Here is an 18,356-nt window from a genome sequence, read left to right on the forward strand (position 1 = left end):
CCTGTGAGAAAAAAAGCTATCCTTGCAGTCCTTGGCTGGTTTTCAGGGCCTTTCCATTTGTTTCTCCAGTGGTGTTTAAAGCTATCCATTCCCATTTAGGGCTGCTTCCTTAAAAGTTGAGAGTCACTTGCTTTAAACTAGCTCTTTAAACTGTGAACCCCAAACATGTTCCTCTTAGAGCTGCTTTTTATAGTGGCTTTTCTTTTCTTTTCTTTTCTTTTCTTTTTTCTTTCCTTTCCTTTCCTTTCCTTTCCTTTCCTTTCCTTCTCTTCTCTTCTCTTCTCTTCTCTTCTCTTCTCTTCTCTTCTCTTCTCTCTTTTCTTTTCTTTTCTTTTCTTTTCTTTTTCTTTTCTTTTCTTTCTTTCCTTTTTTAAAATTTTATTTTATTTTATTTTCTGAGCACATTTCACACTGTGCCAGCCCAGAGAGCCCCTGCCGGCTCTACTGAAACCTTTCTAAAAATAGCCACTTTCCCTGAAGCTGCAGCCTGAGGAAGAATAAGGCAGGTCCCAGAGTAGGCGTCTTGGGAAACCTGGAGTCCTGAAAAGTGGGATTCGGAAGTGACGTGGGGCTTGGCGGTGTTAGAAGTGCTACTACTTATGGTTGTGTGGGGAGTGGCCACTATGGCTGGAGCCCTGTCCCACTGGAGCGAGCCCACTGACTTCATGGGTTTGAACTCAGAAGGTGGGACAGAGTGTCAGCCTGGCCTGTAGTGCCCTCTGCCAGCCAGGACCATCCTTCCAGGTTGAGGTCCAGGCTGCAGCACGTGGGCTGGCTGGACGCTCAGTGGGTTGTGTCCAGAGGGCTCCAGGCGCCAGTCTGCACGCCTTCCCCAGAGCTGGTGCGTTCCCAACACCCAAGACAAAGATTGGGGTCCATGCAGGGGGCCTTCGGGCCAGTCACACCTCCTCTCTGCTAAGAAATTGGTTTTGATTCCTGCCTGCCCTGGTCTCAGGCTATATGGGAATTGTGGGAGCCCGTGCTCTGTTCCATGAACGGCAGAGGCAGAAACAGAATCCACGTGCCTCCCAGCTCCTTTGCCCACTCCCCTGCCCCTGTTCTTCATTCCCAAACTGCAGACCCTCAACCCCCATTTTAAAGCTAAGCTGTGGCTCAACACTTCCCCTCTACTCCCATGCTACCTTCCTCTGGGTAAAGTCCGTGGATAACTGCAAGCAGCAGGAATAAAAGATCGGTGGTTAATGGGGCGGCTGCAGATTCTTACAGGCATCTAAAGGAATTCCAGTCATGTCTTTATCCTTGGCATGATAATAATTGTGTCATCTTTGCGTCATGTTGTTGTGGTGCCTTGGAGAAATTTATACGTGACTTGATTGTGTTTTTTTTTTTTTTTTGTGGCAGCCCTAGGGTTATGGTGTGTCTTTATGGTCATTTCACAGATGAGGAAGTGGAGGCATGGAGCAGTTAGTAGTGGCAGGGCTGGGACTCCAGATTCTAACCCTGACCACTGTGCTCTGTAGTCTGGCCAGCCAAATGTTCCAGAACCTTGAGCTGCAGGGTTTTCAGAGACTCCTCAACTTTTGTACCCGAGAGGACAAGTGGCCACAGGGCCCAGAAGAGGGAAGCAGCAGCCATGGAGGGAGGCGCCTCCTTACCCTACTGCAGTCTTGCCAATCCCATCTGCCCCTCTTGCTCAGAGCTTCCTGGGGGGCCAGTGTGGTCTTGGCAGGGAAACTAGTCTTCTTCATTTGACCCCTGTCTGCCTCAGGGCTTTCTGTGGCCCCCTGGCCCCTAGGTCTGCTCTGCCTCTTGCTTGCATCTTTGCATGTCTCTCCCACAGGCCTGAGAATGGAGCTCTGCCTAGAAGGAGGCCCCAGACCTACCTCGGGGAGTGGGCTGCCAGCAGCAGAGGGCAGAGCCCAGGAGCCCTGGCCCTGGAGGCAGACAACATGGGTTCTTACCCTGAGTCCGCCACTGAGGTGCTGTATGACTATAGGCTGTGTTGTCTCTCTCTGCCTCAGTTTCCCTGTGTGTAAAATGGAGCGGATTTTTGGGAAGATGAGGTGAGAAGATCAGCACAGAGCCAGCATCTCCTACCTTTGAGGATCCTAGGAGCTGGTAGAGGGGAACCAGGGTGCCCAGTGGGGTGCCCAGCAGCCTTTCCTGCCCACCCCCCCATACTAGACTGGCCACCTCTTTCCCTCTTGAGAGTAATATCTATGGCTGTACCTGAGGCAGAGGTTGCCAAATCAGGGTCCCTGCGACCACATTCTGGAGGAGGGGGAGCTAGGTCCTGTGACCGGATCTCAGAATGGAGACGGAGGGTCTTTCACTATCACCTGAGCTGACCCATCTGTGGCTCGTCCATCTGCTGGTGGAGGTTTGTCGTGCCCAGCACTGTGCTGGTATTCAGGATATGGGGTGGCCACAGAGACAAGTCACAGCCTGCCACAAGCCCAGCCAGCAGATGTGCTGCTCCATCACCTGTGCCCACTCACAGCAGATGCAGACAGGTCGGGGGCATGTGCTTATCCGAGTTCCACTGGGATGTCAGGTGGCACAGTTGGCAGGAAGGGGTATCAGAGATAGCTCTAGGAGCAGCAGTGAGATCTGGTCTGGTCAGTGTCTGAGGGAAAGAGGGGCTTGGGGTGGATGGGATAAACTGAACTTCCCAGCTGGAGACCCTATGTGCGTGGGGCCCAGGAAACCAGGGTGCAAGGGGTTCCAGGGATTGGGGAATTGTCAAGGGGGTGGGGGTAGCTGCAGGGGTGAAATAGAAGAATTGGGTAGTGGGGGGCTGTGAGGAGGGTCCCGTGTGCTTTAACAAATACTCTGGAGGTTACCTGTGGGCCCTGGGGCTGTTAGGTGTATGTACCTACTTGTCCTCTCTACCCACTCACCCACCTGTGCATTTCTCTCCTGCTGGGGTGACATGGCCCGATTTGCATTTGAGATGGGGTTGGGTAGGAGCAGGGGTGGAAGGTCCAGGCTGGAGGAGCCTGACAGGCAGCCAAGGCTGTCCCAACTGGAGTGGGGTTGGGCTCCAACCAAGCCACTGTGTGGGCAGCAGCACCCATGGGCCACGTGGGGGCGAGGAGGTCGTTGCGGCCATTCTGACCCAGTGCCTGGAACTGCCCTTCACTGACCAGAGGTAGCAGCACACAGGCCAGTTACTCAGCCCAGAGATGGCACAGGAAGGGATCTGCAGCCAGTGCAAGGGTGAGGATGGGGCCTCATGAGCAGGAGGCCCAGGGGACCCTGGAGTCAGGAAAGACTTGATATCCCTGTGTGGGTAGAATGGTGTGTGTGTGATAGGGGGCACTGCTCATGTGATATAAGCTGGTTGAGGCAGAGGGTGGCTTGCCTGCTCTGTTGGCTGGCTTGCCCCTCACAGGCCAGAGGACCCTGGCTCCTGAGGGTGGAGGAAAGCAGAGGTCTCGTGAGAGACTTGGGTCCCCTGGGGGCCGTGCCGTGGAACCCAAAGGGTTGGGGGCCTCACCAAGGCTCTCGGTACTTGAGCATTGGCTGAATGGACATCCGTTGCCTCCATTTTAATGATTATTTTTGCCTCTCTTTCATGTCCTCTTTTACAGCCCCCAACTTCTGGTCCTTTCACCTCCTCCTTTGGAGGGGCAGGATTCTCAGATGACCCCTTTAAAAGTAAACAGGACACTCCCGCTCTGCCTCCGAAGAAACCTGCTCCTCCACGGCCTAAACCGCCCAGCGGTCAGTACGCTTTCTTCTCTCACAGCCGCCTGCCCACCGTCCAAGGACGGCATGGGGAGGTGAACCAGGGGCATCTCTATTTACCAGCCCAGAGTGGAGCAGATGCTGGGGGACCCGCACTTGGAGCAAGAGTCTCCCTACTGCTTAGTGGCCTGGGTCCTCACACAGTGCGTGCCTGGGGCACGCCTGCGATCCCACCCACCCTCACCCTGTCCTGGGGCCCTTGGCTCTAGGCTCAGTGTGAGCCTCCATAGGGGGCCTCTAGAAAAGACTGGGCTCAGCCCTTGGGGCGGCAAGGTGTGTAATCAGGATCCAGTGGCCTTTCTGACCTTCCTCCACCCCAAGCTCTTTCCCAAGTTGGCTGAGGCCACCCCCTCAATCTGGTGCTTCCCTACTGGTTAAGGACTCAGAGTGGGGTTGGGAGTGGGGGTCTTCTTTGGCCGTCTGATGCAAGAGGAACCAGATGGCTCTGAGCTCCCTTCTGCTAGGCTCCTGCCCAGTATCTCTCCAGACAGCTCCAAGGAAGGGGCCACCTCTCCTGGCTGTGGCTGGTGCTACCGATCTCTCTTGATCTTGGCCCTGGAGCTCCACTCTTGGGAGAGGGCCCAGGTATCCTCCTGAGGATGCTGAGGACTTTGAGCTTGTGCAGGGGCTGTGTTTTCTATGATGGCCATAGGCCAATAAGTCAGGTTGCCAGACTCAAAAGGAGAAAGCTATTGCTTCAAGTGGCAGTGATCCATTGCAATTTGCCAGCCCCACATCCCCAACCCCACCCCACCCCGACCCCGCTGTTCAATTTTTTCTGGGTGTCTTGGCTACAGGCTGTCTCACCTACGCTGTCCCAGACTGGGGGTGGCCACAGGAGACCTACATGCTCTCTCAAAACCTTGGTCCTGCCTGAGCTAGCTCTGCCCTGCGCTTGACCTGGGGCTCCACTTGGTGGCCCCCATGAAACTCTCTAGTTACAGGTGGTCATTGGTCCCAGGGCCTCCAATCATCCTACATGAGATCTACCTGTTGAAGTCCTCTTTTTAGTAGAGATGAATGGAGGGGAAGTTATTCTTAAGAGGCTGCCTGCCCACTGTGCCCTCTTTGGTGACCCTAAGGGGACACCCCTGACAGTCTCCTAATGGCAGGGCATCGAGCTTCCATGCTCCTCCTGAAAGATGGGAGCCAAGGCGTGCATACACATGCCTGCATACACACGTACACACATGCATGGATTCCTGCTTGCGTGCATACATGTGTGCACATGTGCTGATATACTGCTCATATATGCAGATGTGTGTGTGCACATGTGCACATAGTTCCATGTACCATCACATGTACACATTCTCACAGTGCTTGCTTGCACACAGCATGTATACACACTCTCATGTGAATGCACATGTGCACACCTGCACACACAAGGCCATGCAGTATTTGTCAGTCCTCAAGGAGTTACTCCATGTGCTCGCTAGCAGGTGCAGAGCTTCATGCGTAGGGTTTCTTGGAAACTCTTATTTCAGCCGCCTCCCCTTCCTTGAACAGTGCTGGGTCTGCTTTTGAACTTACCCTTCACTGTCCCCTCTCCCTTGTATTACCCTCTGCAAGCCTCCCCACCTCATTTTGGCTTTTGTTTTTAATGTATCGCGCATGGACTTAGAGAGCAGAGAAGCCATCCCCGTCTTGGGAGGTTTGGGCCTGAACCCTGGAGAGTTTCAGGCTGCTTTGCTCTTGGCTCTGGGTCACTGCTCCCTTGCTCTATCATGGCTGGTGAGGTGCCATGTGCCCCCAATATCCTGTTCACATCCATGGACTCTTAGGAAACACTTGTGGAACTGTTTCATAGCCAGGTCCTAGCAAGACCCACAAGATAGGACAGATACTATGATGCTCTTTTCTCAGAAGAGGAAAGGGAAGTGAGAGAGGTCACATGGGCCACCCGCTATCACATAGCAAAGTGCAGCAAGGCCAGCCCTGGACTCAGTGACCTGCTCCACCTGGACCTCTCCACCCCCCATCTTTTGTAATGAGAATCAAACCATGAGGTTCAGAGTTCTCACAAGTTCTAGAGAATGGTTGATGCATGTGCAGTGTTTATTCTATAAGTGGCCAGGACATACCTGCGTGGAGGTCTAAATGTCTCTCATCTGATTCTCTTACCTAGAAGCAATGGCTGATCAGAAAAACTCTGCGCTGTACACACTGCTGGGTGGTAGGTACAGACCGTGTGGTGATTATCGTTTGACCAGCTTCCAGTGGTGGCTCTGCTGTGATTTCATACTAACCTCTAACAACATGGAAATTGCTGCCCATGCAGATGCACCCATGCGTGTTGACCTTTTAATAAGTTGCATTTGGGGGAAGCGTTTGGTTCTTTTGGGGGTGCAAAGGACGGTGTCTACCCCACACTGCTCCTCTGATGGAATCAAGACCCAGTGACGCACACTGCCCTCTCCATCCTTGTCCATGGTGCACAGAGCAAGGCTGCTGACTCCCCGGAGCAGCCCAGGAGTTAGCTGGTTATTAGCAGGACAGGGCAGCAGTGCTGGAGGAAGTCCTGCTCCAAGCAGTCTTTATGAAAACACAAGGCACAACTCTTGTTTTCTTGGCTGTTTATGATAGGAAGCAGCCAGGCTGATGGCCAAGTTGTGTTGTTTTGTTGTCTTTGTTTTTTAAGAAAACAACGTCCAACAGTTTGACAGGGAATAGATTGTGCTCCTTTGCTCTTCTCACTAACCTGGCCTCCTCTCTCACGGTGAGGCCATGTGGCCAGCATGCCGTAGTGGCTGTTGCCACTTGGAATGCCATATGATCACACTCAGGGGCCTTCATGGCATGTGGAGGGAGCTGCCGCCCTAGCATGGCAGAGTGGGGACAAGGTGAAGTGGGTACCCTGCTCTGGGGGCCCTGCAGCCCTCTTGATGGAGCCTTGATCCTGTGGAGATCTCAAATGGACAGACCAGACTGCCTGGAGAAAATGGTTTCTTTCCGCAGACCAAACACAGCTTCAAACCTGCACTCAGAGAAACCAAGGTGAAGGGACAGCTCTTCCATAGTCTTTAGAACGCTGTCAGGCCTCTGTGCCTGGAGGTCACTCCGATATGTGAGGCCACTAGGATCTAGGAAGGTTACTTGATCAGGTTCAGTCCATGTTTCTGGATGTTGGAGCTAGGGCCTGGGTTTATGTTCTGACTCTGCCACCATCTCCTTGGGGGGCTGTAGGCAAGCGTCTCAACCTCACCAAGCCTTGGTTTCCTTGACGGAATGTAGGACCAGCTCTGGCCTAGCAGGTGACCGTTGGGGTAAAGTGCCTTTCACAGTGATTACCTGTGATGTGATGTGTGTGACATGTATCCTCATCCTGTCCCTACGGTACTGGGACCAGGACACAGGTCCTTCATCCATAAAATCCCCTTTCCAAGGGGCAGACAGGCTAGGGCTGAGGCAGCCATATGCACACAGGGTGTTACCAGGGGACTCTTTTTCCCCACGAGATTGCAGTTTGGCAGAAATCTTTGCAGTTGAAAAAGTCAGAGCAGGGGTACTTGAACTTCAAAGAGGGCTCCAGGGTCCTTCCTCTCTGGCGAAGCTCAGCCATAGTTACTTGTCCAGGACCAAATGCACATTTGGGTCTGAGTCACGAGTGGCTTTGTTTTTTAGGTACCACCTCTTGTATACTGTAGCCTGCAGTTTTCACATTCTGTGCAAGCTGTTTTTGTTTTTAAAAACTTGACCAAGGTTTACATGACAAGCGATAAAGTCACGTAAATGTCCGCCTGTTCAGTCATAGTGGGGCCCCCCACCCGACCTGGGGGCCTCACGGAGGTTCCCTGTGGAAGGAGTCCTGGCATCCCGCATGTGTGACTAGAGCAGCCCACTGCTGGCCGTCTGCTTTCAGTGCTAAACATGGAGTTCTTGGCTTGACCCAAGCTAGAAGGCGTACCCTCGGGCCATTGAGAACCACCCATGGGGGGCACACCCGAAGCTCTAGTGTCCGCAGTGAGTTCTATGCGCTCAGAGCTCTTTTCTAGAAAGGTCTATCAAGGTATTGGGTAACTAGCAGGTGCCTGTTTGGGGGAGAGAGAATTGGTTTCTTCCAGGCAGATGCAAAACAGGCCCCACTCGCAGCCTCCGAAACCTGTCAGTTAAAGCGGGCACTGGCACACCTCCCCCAGGTAAACAGTGGTGTATTTTCTGCAACGGATCAGAGACCGAGATCAGTCAGAACTCACCGCTGAAGAGTTTCTAGGTAAAAGTTGTTGATTTGCAAAGGGAGAAACAGATTTTTTTTTAAGGGCAGGAAATGGCTGTGTGGGTGTCAGTGATTGGGCCTCCGCACCCCAGCGACAGATAGCGGGATCCTGCGCCCGGCCCCACCCTTGCCACTTCCTGCAAGTGCAGCCCTGCGTTCGGTCCCTGCAGCGCCCGGGTGACACCAGCTCGCGGGCCCTCACCACTAACCATCCAGTCACCTTTAACCTCTCCGCAATTTATTACCCTTTTATTACTGCTAATGACCTTTTCACCTCCAGAATAAAGCTGTGCACATGCCTAGGGTGTCTTTTTTGCCCCTCTACTCCCTCCCCTCAATTCTTCCAACGAACGCAGGAAAGCAAGATAGCATTTAATCTGTGTCCTGTTTGAGTCAAATGATTTTCAAAAAAAAAAAAAAAAAAAAAAAGAAGTGCTGTCTACCCTAGAACGTGAGTCCCCTCCCACACCTGTGTGTGCAGATGCCACACAGGGCAATTGTGGCTTCTTGCTTCATGCGGTTTTCTGGCCACCGCCCACCCGCAGGCCACCCCACTTGCCCATGGGTCACCCTGCCTGTCCTGGGGGAGCTGCCCCATGGGACTCGGGCTAGGAGGGAAGTCTGCATTCCTCTGCAGCGCCAACCCATGTTCGCACTCGGCCCTCGGCGTGTGCGGCAGGGCCAGGCTTGGGGGGAGCCCAGGGTGGCCATCCTTTGCCCATACGGGTCCAACCTCTTGTTTGCTCAAGATCCACTTTTAAAATGGCTTCTCCAGTTGAGCCGTGCGGTTAGCACCTCAGCCTTGAACTTAACTACTTTAATTCCGTTCCCACGATGCTTTCAGAGAGATAATTCGGTGGGTACTTGTAAAGTTCTAGAATGGGACGAGAGTGGTTCACTGCCATCACAAGAAGACTGGAAAATCCCAGCACTTGCGGACCAGCCGGGGTCAGGGTGCACCAGCGGAGTGGAGCCCTCCTTGCCCGCACACCACCCCTGCCAGCTGGGGTGGGGGGGTCTGTGTCAGGCCTGGGGGTGACGCCCTGGTAGCGCGAGCTCGCCGCCAGCCCCGCTTCCAGCAGAGAGAGAAACACCCTCTTCCTCCCAGCCTCTTCCTGGTGAGATGCCTGGAGACGGACTATTCTTTGGGGAACATTTCTGCTCTGCAAAGTCGGCTTTGTTTGAAAATAGAAACATTTGCCTATTTTAGCACACGCCCACCCTCCTGCACCCAGGAGGGAAGATTGAGTAGGAGTTCAGTGACACAGTTGTCACCCTTGTTCAGTGGTTTAGGGTCTTGGAGCAGAGGAATCAGAGGCTCAGCCAGCCAGGCTCCCAGGGAGCTGTGGGGCCTCAAGGTGGGGGACAGACTCAGAGCTCCCGGGCCTCCCCCATCCTGCATCTCTGTGTGAACAGATAGGAGCCACCGCCCTACCGCCGCCCCTGGCCCCTCCCTAGCCACCTTGAGGGCCTCTTGTACCTGCCACCAGATACCCCTTAACAACTCAGTTCCATCTGTAGCAATGTGAGGGAGCCGAGGAAGATGTGCCCAGTGTGGCCCCTCATCCCTTTCTCAGATTCAGGAGACCCAGTCAGCCTCTCTTTGCCTGCCATTGTCAGCTGAAAAACAGCACATGCCCACGCATGGGATTGATGTGTGGGATGCAGGGGAATCTGTACGGAGAGCAAGAGTAGGGGGACCCCGATCTGCTAAAGGCTCTCCTGACTGCTTCCAAGCCACCCCGACAATGAGAGGGAGCTCCTGGTTGGCTCTGCAGATCCAATGCATGCACACCTTTTAATTGTTTTTCAGACCCGCTGCGTGAGACTGGTGATTTTGTGAACTGTGGATTCGATACCTTTCTGCCTGTGCAGAGGTAGCGCTTTGACAGCTTTGGAGCTCCTCTGCAGGGGGGTAGCAAAGGCTGGGCCGCCTTGGTCCTGTGGCACAGACCCAGGACTCCCCCCGCATCTGGTTGCTGTGTGGCTACAAGTGTCTCCCTGTCCTCCAGGGCGCTCTGAGCCCCCAGGATGGCGACGGGGTTGGCACACAGGGCTGCTCCGGCAGTGTGTGTCGAAGGCAAAAAAAAAAAAAAAAAAAAATCAAAGAACAAATGTGATTTTTTGAAAAAGCAGAACTGTGAGACCTACAGTTGGTATTGTTTTTGTTGTAAAGACAAATTTGGGATTTGTAAATGCATTTGTAAATCATGAACTCCCCTCCCTGTTTTTGCTCAGAACTAAAGGAAGCTTTTGTTGAAACTTCTCGTAAACTGTGTCCCACTCCCAGTGATACTTGTCTTTTGAGGACCCCAAAAGCATGGCCACTTTTCTTCCTCCCTCTTTTCTCTGCTCTCTTGTCGTGGTGGGCTGACCCCGCATCCATGGGGCTCCGCACCAAGTTCGCTTCCATGACCTTTGACCACCTCCAACACCACATAGGCTGAAAAACATACTGGTCGTGGAGATGCCTGGTGGGTAATAGTAAATATTTGTTCAGCTTTTCTCAACAATTCGGTACCAAACCTCATCCTGTTCCCTTCAATGCATTAAGCAGATTTTCTTAAAATTCAGTAAATATTTTTAGTGGAAAATCTCAACGCTGTGATGGTGGGGACCTCAGATTTTATCTGCCAGGGCTGTGCTACTTGGCACGGCTTTGATCTGCCGGGTTTGCCTTCCCTCGCATGTGCATCAGTGAGAGCGAGCAGGGCTGGTGTCTGCAGGACTCCTCGCTTGCAAGCTGTTAACATGGTCCCAGGTGTCCTATTTTGAGAAGTGAGCTTCCCTCACTCATCTTCTGTGTCCCACCGTAGGCAGGAGCCAGAGGAAAACACAGATATATGTTGGCAAAAAAAAAAAAGGTCTCTTTCCATAAAAGATGCCCCAGTGATTATGAATTTGAAAGGTGGTGCTCTGGACAGCCTGCTTTCTCACTTTCTCCCCATGTCCCCCTCGCCCCCTAGTTAAGCTTTCCTGCCGAGGGCTGGGGGCAGTGGGGACAGCGGGTGGGAAGGGAGAAGCTAAGGAAACAGGGTGTGTCCCCTCCGAAGCAGCAGTTCTCCCGTGCAGTGTGACAGTCAGAAGCCTGGCAGTTGTGTGAGGGTCCATGCTGTGGAGGATGAGTGGCAGTTGCGTGGGTGTCCCCTGTCGTAGAGGGCCAGTGACAGCTGCGTAGGTGTCCCATGTTGGGATAAATGGCAGTTGTGCAAATGTCCTGTGTTGTGTAGGGTAATAGCTAAGGTGGGGCAGCTGTCCTGACCACAAGCCCTTTGTTTTTTATTTTTTTGTTGTGTTTTGTTGTTTTCGTATTTATCTCTCATCTACAGAAATGTAGTTGCATTTTCCAACTATGGCCCTGAATTTTATAAATAGAACCCAGCAAGTGTCCAGTTGGGATGAAAACAAACTCACGTTTAGATGTGTATTTTCGATATCTTTACCCATCAGATTTATTGAGACCCTAAGTCACCCAAAACCTCTTTGTCTCCTAATAAGTTAAAGACTTACGAACAAGGGGATCTACCTTCTTTCAGAGTTTTGAGCGTTTGCAGTTTTTCAAATGTGCATTCCATCATTTTTTTCCCAACGGGCGGACCAGGCTCTTAGGGACCATTCCCGGACAGCGGTTTCCTGAAAAGCGTGTTGGGAAAGGCGCAGCGAGAGGGAGCTCTGCGGCCAGAGACTCACTCGGGAGCACCTGCCTGGGGCCCGGCTGCTTCCCCGACCTGGGGTGCCTGCAGTATGGGGGCTTGGGGACACGCATGGCCTTGAAAAGTTAAATAGGAGAATTAAAGAAATTTTTTGCCAGGGTGGAGTCGGCCACCGAGTGTTTTTTTTTTTTTTTTTTTTTTAACAGCACACGCTGTGGTAAACCATCGGGTTCATATTGTTTTTGCTAAAGGCAGTCCTGTGTGCGGTTTCGGTGCACCGCTTGGGTAACTGTTGAAACTGCTGCGGTTTGAAATAAGCCCTATTTTGCCTTTTCTTCAATCTTGCATTCCTCTCCCCTATTAATGAGGAAGACTCTGAATATTGGGGAGTCACTCTGGGGGGCAGGCAGCAGCTTCCAGCCCCTAGGGGGTCATCACTCTGTTGGTCCCCACTCCCCACCTTCCCACTGCTGAGGGGTCAGGTGGCACCCCGGCCCCGTGTGGACATCTAGGAATGGTGGTGCCACGCCTACCACATGGCTTGTGCGTCGGGAATCACCCCCCGAGAGCTCTTACAGCAATTTTTAAAAACTGATTATCGCTGCCTCCTCTGAAATGTGCCACAGTCAACATCTTTCCTATTCATGGTACCTGGAGCTGCAGAAAGCCTTAAAATGACAGTGAGTTCACTCAGGGGCACAGATGCAGCAGAAAATGACTTTGTCACGTTTAAGATAACCTATACCCAGAAAATCGGAAAAACGAGTAAGGCGTTAGCAGAAGTGGTTACGTAAAAGCAGGAACTACACCCAGAATGTTTTAAAAGTGCAGCTGCTAAAAATAAATGGGGGTGCAGAGTAGGAAGTTTGGACTGAGGGCAGTCAGGGTGTGCGTTTCTTGGCAGAAAGCCTCTGGTCACTAGCACAATGTCAAGCCAAGCCAGGGATGCCATCGATTTTGCACGTGTCACGTCCAGTAATTCAGCCTCTGTGCCAAAGCACAAAAACAGACAACCGAGAAAAAAAACGTTCTGTTTCTTTTTTTCCCCTCTGAAATCAAGAGCAGTTGATGTGCCCTGGTTTCATATTAACACAGTCATGATTTCTAAATAACAACGGTTTCAGCAACGGAGCAAGACCAGGCCCCAGCAGTTTTGATGTGAACGGAGCTTTTCATCTCCCCGATCACCTCTTAGCTTGTCAGAAACCTCAGCTTGAAATCCTAGCAGGCTAGAATCTGAACACCCCCCCCCCCAAAAGCAATTTAAAAACCACAACAAACCCAAACCAGGGTGGGGAGATGTTCCCAATTTAAAAGAAGGAAAGAGCACAGAAGTGGGTGATACCTTTGAACATTTGGACTGTTGTGCTCACCCTTGGGGTTGGGCTGGGGTCAGCTGGCCCCTTTATCCCTGCTCAGATATCTGCCCTTTGGACCAGACCCTACAAGAAATGCTCCAGGAAGTCAGGCAGTTGTCTACCTGGACTTACTGTAGAACCAGGAGCTGTGCCACGCCCTGAGATTTTCAGCCCGTCCCCAGAAACTCTACTTTTTCCTGTATCAGAAGTTTGCTATTTGGTCTGTTGTCATTTTAGTTTTTTATTAAAAAAAAAAAAAATCAACCCAAGAGTACATCAGTGAATAATACTGCTCTTTCTTGCAAAGGAAGGAAGCCAGATGCCTTATTCTTTCCTAGCTCACCAGAGGGGTTCCCTGAAAGGGCCTCAGGTCCCATGGGACAGTCCTATGGCTCTTGTATGGCAGCACCTGGCCCAGGAGGAACCCCCCACCCCCCACTGAGGACAGGGATTGGCATTTACTTGTATCAGTGGTTGCTGAGCCCCACCTATGAGGAACTGACCCTCACATGTGGAGGTCAGACCAGGAAAGTCCAGTGTCATGGGAAGCAGACAAGGCATGGGGAGCCCTGCAGGGGAGGAATGAGTCCTGGGGGATGTCTGCCAGGGTAAGGGCGAGGCTGCGTGCCAAGGCAGGGAGAGACAGGCTGGGCTGGATGGTACAGGTGGTCAGGCAGTGGAAGTAGCTACAGGAAGGAGGCTGGGGGTGGCCAGGCCATGAGGACCATGCATGCTTAGGTTGGCATCCCTTCCTCATGCAACCTGATCCTGTGTCCCCAACCCTCAGGACACCGTCCCCCTATGGCACCCCTGCCTATGGCCTTGAGGGTCCTTGCACCATACCAGCTAAGTGTGCAGATGAAGGACAGTCTTCTGGGCCCTGAAAAGGCTGCGAGTGCCCCAGGAGGCCCCGGAGTGCCCTTCACTCAGGAATAAGGCTTGATACCTGCGATCAAGCCTTGGGTAGTGCCGCCACGGGTGTGGAAGGTGAGCTGGAGTCGGCCTCCTGGCAAACGCCACAGGGGACCTCTCCTGAGGCTGTGCATCTTCTCTTGGGGTGGCACCTGGTATGTGGCACTACTCCACAGTGGGGAAAGAGGGTACTGAGAGGTGTTTGAGGAGACGGGATGGGCAGGTGCCTGTGAAGCAGACCATGGGGAAGGTGACATTTTCTGGAGGCTGCAGGTGCCACCATGCTGCACACAGAGCTTCTGAGTGACTCTGTCAGAGCTGCAATCCAGGGTCCTCTGTTTCCTTCGGGGCCCTCCCTGGGGACAACAGTATCCTTCAGTGTCCCAGAAGGGCCTGATCACCTGGCAGTAGCATGTGTTGTGCTCATCGCCTGGCAGGTGCCTGAGCTTAGCGCCTGCTCCACATCACCAGTATGCACGGGGTTCCTGCGAAAGACCAGGGAGTCACTATTTGTGCCCTTGCAGGCCTTACATTATCCGAGCTGCTCAGCTCTGCTGTTGTGGCATGAAAGCCGCCATAGAGTGCACACAAATGAGTTGGCCCAGCTTAACTGGCGTTGGCATGCCTGTAAAACTTGACTTACAACAGTGGGCAGCCGTGTCGTGGGTTGACCCCTCCTCTGGGTGACCACTCTGGCAGCCCCACAGGGTGGCCTTCCCCTGACCCTGTGTGAGTGAGCTCGAGCTGCCAGAGCAGGGCCACGGGCTGCGCAGCTTAAACAACAGAAGTGTGTCCTTATCTCGTGGCTCTGGAGGCTGGAGGGCCAAGATCAGGGCGTTAGCAGGGCTGCTCTCCTTAGCTGGTAGCTGGCCATCTTCCCTCTGTGTCTTCACATCCTCCTCTTTCTGTGCATGTCTGTGTCCTAGTCTCCTCTTCAAATGGAATCACCGGTCTTAGTGGACTGGCACCCACCCATAGGACCTCACTTTGACTCAACTACCGTATCAAAGACCCCATCTCCAAACAGTCTCATTCTGAGGTGCTAGGAGTAAAGACAACGTTAGGAATTTATGCAGTTCAAAGATGCAGTTCAACCCATCACAACCCCTGAGTCTGGGAACAAGGTGGGGGTGGGTGCTGCTGTGCTGTTCCCTGTCTTCTAGGGGTAAATGTGGCCTGCCCCAGGACTAGGCTGGAAGAGATGAACAGGGGGGCAGGAGTGCACAGGGGCTTCCTCAAGAGGGCAGTAGTTGGGAGTGCATCCTGGGCAGAGGGACCAGCCAGATAAAAGCCCTGAGTTGGGGGAGTTCCCAGGAAAGGAGGTGCCACTCAGGCCCTGGAGGGCTGGTGGAAGATGAGTTTGGGAAGAGTTTGGCATGGGTTGTGGAGCTTTTGGGAATCACCACGAGATGGTGGAAACATGGGCCCAAGGCAGGGTGTGGTGGGGGGCGGGGGGCAGAGGAGCTTGCACTGTGGACAGCAGGGCCCCAGCCTCACAGAGCTTACATTCTGTTGAGAGTAGAAATACACATGTGACGTAAGGACAGAATGTCACGATGGCTGCAGAGCAGTAGACAGGGAAGCATCTCAGCCAGAAGGGGAGAGGGGCAGCCTCCTAGTGTTTGGTATCCACAAGGGGTAGGGCCTCCCAAGCCTGGGAGCAACAGATGCAAAGGCCTGAGCTAGGCAGAGCAAGAGGTGGCTGTGGTGGTAGGGCAAGGGGCAGGTGGATGAGGCTGATGGGTGGATATTTCTAGGGCAACCTCAAGCCTTTTGGGAGATCCAGGCAGCGTGAGGATCAGCTCTATGTTAGAAGACCACTTTGCTGGGTGGGGATGGCCTTCCAGGCAGGAAGCCAAGAAGAGGAGCAGCCATTGGGCAGCCTAACTGACCTATTGGCTCATCCCTCAGGCCAGGGAGCAGGCTGGCTGTGCATAGTGGCCATGGGGGAGGCAGGTCTTCAGGACCAGTGGGACAAGCCAGGGAAGCTGTGGCAGGCACCCAGAGCACCCTGCTCTCTGTAGCCTGGGGGGCACTGGGATCCAGAACGGGGAGGAGGTGGGAGAGTGAATATCAGGGAGGAGCATTTGGTGCTGGAGGGAGCTTGAAGATCTGGGCTCTGTCATGGATAGAGGAGGAGATACCACTGGTAAAGACTCGACTGGTACAGAAAGTGGGGGTGGCACCCCCAGGCCTTCGCTTTGACAAGTCGTTTGCTGTGGGAGAGAGAAGCCCTAATTCCTGTTGCGTGGTGTCAGTGCGGCCCACCTAGGGGCTTTGGCAAAGGCTTTCCGTCAGGGACCCTTCTAGCTCACAGGGCCCACCCACCATGGGGCCCCATGTATGCCTATGATTCAGCTGGAGGCCACGGGGAGAGACAGACCTATGCTTCAGCCTCCCCTTCTCCCTTTCCCCCGCCCCCTGCCTTGGTCCACGCGAGTCCTATGGTACTGCCTGGGGCCAGCAGGGTGACCGAGAAGGTACAAGGTGCCAGAGCAGCCTCAGAGTGGGGCACAGGTCATGTTGCTCTGAGGAGCGCTGGGCATCAGACCCCTGCCTCTTCCTTCCCGCTTCACACATAGGAAACTGAGGCCATCTAGGGCCGAGGTGCTTGTCCTGGTTGAGGTCTTGGAGTTGAAAGAAGCTGAGGCAGGCTGTGGCTCCAGAGCTTCTAGGAAGACACCTTGGAGCCTTTGGAAATGTGGCATCAGAGAGAATGGTTTTAAGAGCTGGGCATGGAGATTGAGAGCCAGGTGGTCTCTCTAGATGGCAGGTCATGTGGCAGAGGCTGGCTGGGTGAGGAAGGCAGGTGTCCCAGGCTCAGGTACCCCTTGGGGCTGGGGGGATTTTCTGGATGTGCACCTAGATGTCCAAGGTCATATGTGGAATGTGGCCCATGGCTTTTGGGTTCTTTGTGCACATTAGTTTTGAAATTGTAAGAGTAACCATAAGCAGCTGGACTGACAAATTGGGAGTCTCTAACCTGGGGCTTGGACTACATCCAATATCTCACTCTTGGTGCCCCAACCACCCTGGCCAGCCACTGGACAAATGAGTGGCTTCGGGCAGGAACCTGGCCTATGAAACTGGCAGATACTGGAAGCTCATCAAGTGTTGGCTAGGCAGGCCTGGGGAGGCCCCTGGTTCCCAGTGGAATGTTCCGACACATTGGCAGGACTTGTTAGGAGAAGCTACCTACCCTCAGGCCACTGCCCCAAGCATGGTCTCATGACCTTGGTTCCCTCTAATTCTGAGCCCGTCTATCCCACACATGTCCGGCCGTCATCTGCGTTGCTAGGACCCAGGCATCCTAGTGCCACCCTCTCAGCAAGAGCCCAGAAAGGCCCAAACCCTGCCTCCTGGAGGCACCTGCACCAAAAGGCAGAAGCGGGAGCTAAACACAGATCATAACCCTCAGGACAGCTGAGGCGGTTGTCTGGTGAGCTGCCTCTAGGCCCTCACAACCAATGTTAACTCTTTCCCATATTGTGAAACTAATCACTCCTGTTAATTGCAAATATCTCTCCACCTACCCCCCCCCATTCCACCCACCCCGTTTTTTTGTTGTTGTTGTTGTTGTTAGAAGCTTGCAGTGTGTTTTTCTGCTCAGCCATGACTTTTTTTTTTTTTTTAACTCATTGTGATAGTAAATGTGTTGCCTCACTAAAATGAGTCCCTTTGAAACATGCCTGCATGTAAACTTGGTAAAGACAGTAAATTTTAGCTGAGCGGGGTGGGGAAGAGAGGGGGCTGTCTGAAGTGGTTTTCTTGTATCGCCCACAACCCTGTTAAGCCTCCGAGATAAGGTGAGAGTGAAGCGAGATCCATCCAGGATGCCCCTGGGATCTGTCCCCCCAGCGAGCCACATCCTGGCCTTTTCCAAAGAGGGAGAGGGCATCCCTGCCAGCTCTCGCTGCCCTCCTCCTCAGTCAGGACTCTGTTCTGTCCGTGGTCAGTAACTTGTTTTTCTTTTTTTTCTTTTTTCTTTCTTTCTTTTTTTTTTTTTTTTTTCTCCTAAACTTTCCAGGTAAAAGTACACCTGTAAGCCAGCTTGGTTCTGCAGACTTTCCCGAGCCCCCCGATCCATTCCAGCCACTCGGGGCTGACAGCAGTGACCCGTTCCAAAATAAAAAGGGGTTTGGGGACCCGTTTAGTGGAAAAGATCCATTTGCTCCCTCCTCTTCAGCTAAACCTTCTAAAGCCTCTTCCTTGGGCTTTGCAGACTTCACCTCTGTAAGTTGAGTTCCCTCCGCGCCACCCCCTCCACCCTCCGCTTTGCAGCTTCTTTGGGGTTCTTTTTTTGTCTCTTAGAAACGGCAAGCCTGGTTTATGTCTCCCGGTACCTCCATGCTCTCATTTGTGTTATTTATTCTGTACTACTTTGTGTAAGAAAAACAGTTTCTCAATAAAAAAAAAAAAAAAAAAAAAAAAAGAAAGAAAAGAAAAGAAAAGAGCTACAGTTTGGATACTCTGTGATAAGGGCATGTTCTCTTCCAGCAGGGTGGCTAG

General features: G+C 52.9%; 1 protein-coding gene across 21 annotated transcripts in view; it reads left to right on the forward strand.

Moving 5' to 3' along the window:
* The window catches only part of EPS15L1 (epidermal growth factor receptor pathway substrate 15 like 1), a 97,000-nt gene that overhangs the window by 73,272 nt on the left and 5,372 nt on the right, over window positions 1-18,356 (forward strand). For 6 of the 21 annotated variants that reach the window (XR_011994452.1, XR_011994455.1, XM_072721311.1 and 3 more), the window contains 3 exons: window positions 3,555-3,687; window positions 5,837-5,884; window positions 17,875-18,080. The exons of 2 other annotated variants lie outside the window; for them this stretch is intronic. Coding sequence is in view for 15 of the 19 variants with exons in the window: in XM_072721311.1 (XP_072577412.1) it covers window positions 3,555-3,687; window positions 5,837-5,884; window positions 17,875-18,080 (387 nt within the window). In the remaining 4 variants the exon portion in view is untranslated. Of the gene's footprint in view, window positions 1-3,554; window positions 3,688-5,836; window positions 5,885-9,737; window positions 10,519-17,874; window positions 18,081-18,356 lie in introns of those variants that run through there. 13 more of the 21 variants (XR_011994453.1, XM_072721312.1, XM_072721322.1 and 10 more) reach the window with 8 other exon arrangements.

Source organism: Vulpes vulpes, chromosome 9, assembly GCF_048418805.1.
Source record: "Vulpes vulpes isolate BD-2025 chromosome 9, VulVul3, whole genome shotgun sequence".
In the NCBI taxonomy this organism is placed as follows: domain Eukaryota; kingdom Metazoa; phylum Chordata; class Mammalia; order Carnivora; family Canidae; genus Vulpes; species Vulpes vulpes.